The sequence below is a fragment of the Zosterops lateralis genome, assembly GCF_965231275.1.
Source record: "Zosterops lateralis genome assembly, contig: HAP1_HAP1_SCAFFOLD_145, whole genome shotgun sequence".
NCBI classification, from domain to species: domain Eukaryota; kingdom Metazoa; phylum Chordata; class Aves; order Passeriformes; family Zosteropidae; genus Zosterops; species Zosterops lateralis.
Genome location: NW_028154538.1, coordinates 70,357 through 75,078, shown reverse-complemented (window position 1 = coordinate 75,078; position 4,722 = coordinate 70,357). Strand labels below are relative to the sequence as shown.

Sequence of the window (4,722 nt, the reverse complement as noted above, 5' to 3'; positions counted from 1 at the left end):
AGACACGAGTGGGAGAGATGCCCTTGGTGCAGCCCGTTGATTGCATGTGAGTCACTTTTCTCTATTTTAATCTCTTCTCTCTATTTTAGTCTCTTCTTTCATTCCCACCTCGCCCGTCTCGCCGAGCGACTCCTCCATGGACCCGGGGCGGCACAAACCCCTCGGGGCGGCTCCAACAGGGCCCCGCCCGCCGCCGCTCCCCGAGGCCTCCCCGCTGCTCCCCGGGGATCGGACACCGCAGGCGGCCCCGGCTCCTTCCTCTTCCTCTTCTTCCTCCGGGCGGGATCGAGCCCCCGCCGCCGCCCGGCTCCTTCTGCCGCTCCTGCCCGGCACGAACCGGCGGTGCCGCTGACGGGGCCGCAGCGCGGCTGCCCCGGGACTGCCCCGCGCCTCAGGGCCGGGCCGAGGAGTGACCGCACGGCTGGGGAGGGACCCCGCTGGACAGGGCAGGGTCTGACCCCATGGACAGATCCCACGCCGGAGCAGGGCAAGGCTTCCTGTCCCTAAAGGGGGAAGCAGCGGCACAAACTGACCGTAACTCCCATCCCTTCTCCCTGCACCGCTGGGCAGAGGAGGGAGGGAACCGGGAATTGTGGTGAATTTTCACATTCGTCGTTATGAAGCAGAGTCACGAGTGGAGCTCCTCCTTCAGCTTCAAACGGGGGAATCCAACTTGGGCTCTGGAATTTCCATAACCTCAAGGTGTTACTTGGTACTGGACACTTTAGTTTAGGCAATATGAGGCCCTTCTGCAGCAATGTCTCTCTGTTTATTGTCTATTTCCCCCCAGCCCTTGTCCCCCTCCCGGAGGTTTGCAGGAGGAGCCGTCCCACAGCCCTTCCTGCCCCGGCTGTGCCCTGAAGGTGCTGCCAGAGGTTCCCCTGCTCTGACCCCCCAGGCTGGGGATGTGGAGCTGCCGCTGCACCCCGGGAATGTCTCAGGATAGAAACTCCATTCAAGCTTTTATGGTCCCAGTCACTCCCAATAAGGTCCCAGTTGTCCCCAACATGGTCCCAGCTCCTCCCAATCATGCCCTGTATGGTTCCTTTCACTCTCAATCCCTCCCAGTAGGAGTCCAGTATGGCCCCAGACACTTCCAGTATGAACCCACTCACTCCCAGTCACTCCCTCTAGGATGGCATTTGGCCCCATCGTGGTCCCAGTTGCACCAAGCATGATCCCAAAATGAGTCCAGTCACCCCCAGTATGATCCCAGTAACTTCCAGACATTACCAGTATGAGTCTGGTTTGATCCCTGTCACTCCCTGTATGATCCCTGCCATGCCCAGATCCTCCCAATATTATTCCAGTCACTCCAAGTGTGACCTTGTCGGTCCCAGTACAATCCCAGTATGACCCCAGCTGCCCCCTGCATCTTTCCAACTGCGCCCTTTCACCACTGCTACAGTTCCTGTCACTCCCAGTATAATTCCAGTTACTCCCAGTACGATCCCAATCATGCCCAGTATATGCCAACAGCACCAAGTTGCCCTCAGCATATTCCCAGTAGTCCTCAGTGTGGTCCCAATAAATCCCATATGATCCCTTGTGCCCCAGTTCTGGTCCCGCTGGGTCCCAGCCCTGGTATATCCTGGTGTTCCAGTCTGTCCCAGTCCATCCCAGCCTGTCACATTCCGTCCCAAGTCCCTTCCCAGCAGCCGCCGCTGTTTCCCGGATCCTGCGCCCCCCCGCCCCCGAAAGCTGCCCCCGCACCCCCCAAGATGCTGACGGGGATCGGGGGCTTCGTGTTGGGCTTTGTCTTCCTGACACTGGGGCTGGGACTCTGCCTGTGCAAGAAGGTGAGGGGGGGTTCCGGGGGTCGTGTCACCCCTCCCCCAGAGCGTGTGTGCCCCCCCGGGACCCCCAGCCCGGGCTCAGCCCCTTTTCTCTGCCCACAGAGCTCCTGAGCCGCCGGCGGCCGCAGCCCCTCCCCGTGGCCTCGGGCCCGGCCGGGATCCCCCGCTCCGTCCCCGAGATGATTTTGGGGGCCTCGTGTGTCCCCCCAGCCCTGCTGTCACTCTGTCCCCGCCCAGCTGCTCCCAGTGTTCCCAATAAAGCTTTGAAGTTTGCCCTGATCTCGGGGAGCAGCTGCCCCAGAACCTCCCCCAGGGTCTCCCAGCACAGCCAGAGCCGCTGGGCCTGGGCTCCCCAAAGCCCTCAGCAAGCCCCATGTCCTTCCCAGGAACCCTCAGCTCCCTCAAACCCAGCATCCCCCACAGCCCCTGCAAGTTCCCCCCATGGCACCGGCCATGGCCATGTCCCCACATGTCACTGGCCGTGTCCCACCCTGTCCTCACCCGTGGCTGTCTCCCCACAATGTTTCCATCCCTGTCATTGTCCCCCACGTCCTTATCTGTGCCCATGTTTCCCCGTGTCCCCATGAATGACCATGTACCCCCCAAATATCCATGTGTCCCCATGTCACTCTCCATGTCTATGTCCCCTGTCATCCCAACCATGTCTTAGTTCCATGTCTTTATTTTTACCACAGTGTTGGATATTTTAAATGAAGAGAAAGGAAAAGCAAATGAAGGCCAAAAGAAAAGGATTTCCCTGTCTGGGCCAGCTGAGGATCCACATGCTTAGATGGGAGGGAAGTACCATTTTTGGAGGGGTTTCCACCACAATCTCCAAAATCTTGGTCTTTGCCCCAGATCATCACCATTTGGCTGTGGAAGACACTCTTGGGCAATAGGAAATCAAAATCATGGAATCCCTGAGGTTGGAAAACACCTCCAAGACTATCCAGTATTTATTGATGCCCCCATGTTGGAGTTGAGACAGCCATGAACTCAGAGTGCTTCACAAAAACTTCAGAGGCCTTCAAGTATCAGCACCTTGTTATCTAGAAGTTCTTCATACCTTTTCTATGTAGCAATCCTCCAGGCAGTTCCACACAGCTCAGGCTCTTTTTCTCCTTCTTCTCTCTTTGGCAGTTCCAGCTCACTGCTTCCTGTCCCTAGAAAAGCCACTGAACCCTGTCTGTCCCTCATGCAGTGGCTCACCTTATCTGTCCCTTGCCCAGCCTCCTGTCCCTTCCTCCTCACAGCACGGCCAGCAGATGCCAACTGACTCTCTACCAACTAACTCACTTTTGTATCACACCCATAGCTGTGAGAGCAAGGCTGTTCTCACTCTTCAGTAATTAACACAGCTGCAATATATAGGGGCAGGATTGCCCTTAGCACTACATCTGTCTTCCCATACCCCCAGAAGACAGAATTGAACACAAAAGATTTTCTGGGGTTGAAAGACAACAAGTCTGCTCCCCCCAAGGAATTCCCAATGTCCGTCTGTGTCCCAATGGATGTTCCTGCCCCTGTGTTCATCCAGGTGCCCACAGGGATTCAGGAACCAGTGCAGCCCCCCCAGCCAGGTGTCTTCCCAACACGGATCACCAGGACCACGGATCACCAGGGCTCTGCCCAACGGGGTCACTGGGGATCATCCAACGCCGATCCTCCCATGGGGGATGGAGCTGGAGCAGCGCACGAAGCTCTTCCCGTACTCGGGGCACTCGCGGGGCTTCCCTTATGGCACCTCTGTTGGTGTTGGGTCAAGTGAGAGCTCGTGGAGAAGCCCTTCCCACACTCAGGACACTCGTAGGGCCTCTCCCCGGTGTGGATGCGCCGGTGCACAGTGAGGGTGGAGTTGTGCTTGAAGCCCTTGCCACAGTCGGGGCAGCGGAAGGGCCTCTCCTCCGTGTGAATCCGCTGATGGACGAGGAGACGGGAGCTGGTCTGAAACCTCTTCCCACACTCAGGACACTCGTAGGGCCTCTCCCTGGTGTGGATGCACTGGTGATTTCTCAGCTGAGAGCTCCATCCAAAGCTCTTCCCACATTCCCCACACTCATAGGGCCGTTCCCCAGTATGGACTACCTGGTGGCGCATAAGGTTGGTGCAGTTACTGAACCTCTTCCCACATTTCCCACACTCAAAGGGCCGTTCACCAGTATGGATCACCTGGTGCTGGATCAGGTGGGGGCTCCGGGTGAAACCCTTCCCACACTCCTCACACTCAAAGGGCCATTCCCCAGTGTGGATCACCTGGTGTTTCCTCAGGGTGGAGCTGTCGCTGAAGCTCTTCCCACATTCCCCACACTCATAGGGCCGTTCCCCAGTGTGGATCCTCTGGTGCCGGATCAGGTGGGAGCTGTAGCTGAAACCCTTCCCACATTCCAGGCACTTGTGGGGCTTCTCCCCTCCATGAGGCTTCTCCACCAGCTCTGAGCTCCGCCTGGATCTCCGGCCGCCCTCCTGGCACAGGGCGGCTCTTTCCTCCTCGCAGCTCCCTGGGCTGGGTTTGCAGCCCCTCCTCCTGCGGGATCTCCGGGGCTTTTCCTCCTTCTCCATCTGGCCAAGGCTTGGGAATGACAAATCCTGGTTTTGGGGAAAAAACAAATGGAAAGCACCTTAGGCTGGGGGTTCCTCTTTCCCCAAGTTATTCTCAAGAAATCAGTGGGCACCTTATGTCTGTAATAACCTCCAAAACACCAAGATTCAGCCCAAAAGTGCTCCAAACATCAAGATAAAATTAAAAAACTCCCCAAACATCAAGACTCAGGGAAAATCTCTTCTAAAATACAAAGATTCCACCCCTGGCAAAAAACCAGAACATCAATATTTAGACCAATAAAGCTCAGAAACACGAAATTTACCCCCATGAAAATCATGGATCCCCCTCCTAGTAACCTGCTGCATGTGGAGGGGCAACACTCCT

General features: G+C 57.0%; 1 protein-coding gene across 1 annotated transcript; it reads right to left on the bottom strand.

The window, feature by feature from the left end:
- Positions 1 to 2,397: 2,397 nt before the first annotated feature.
- On the bottom strand, positions 2,398 to 4,356 carry LOC310923621 (uncharacterized protein). Its single transcript, XM_083885547.1, has one exon. It carries the CDS (start codon positions 4,353 to 4,355, stop codon positions 3,435 to 3,437), a length of 921 nt encoding a protein of 306 aa, XP_083741673.1. The 5' UTR covers position 4,356; the 3' UTR covers positions 2,398 to 3,434.
- Positions 4,357 to 4,722: the final 366 nt, after the last annotated feature.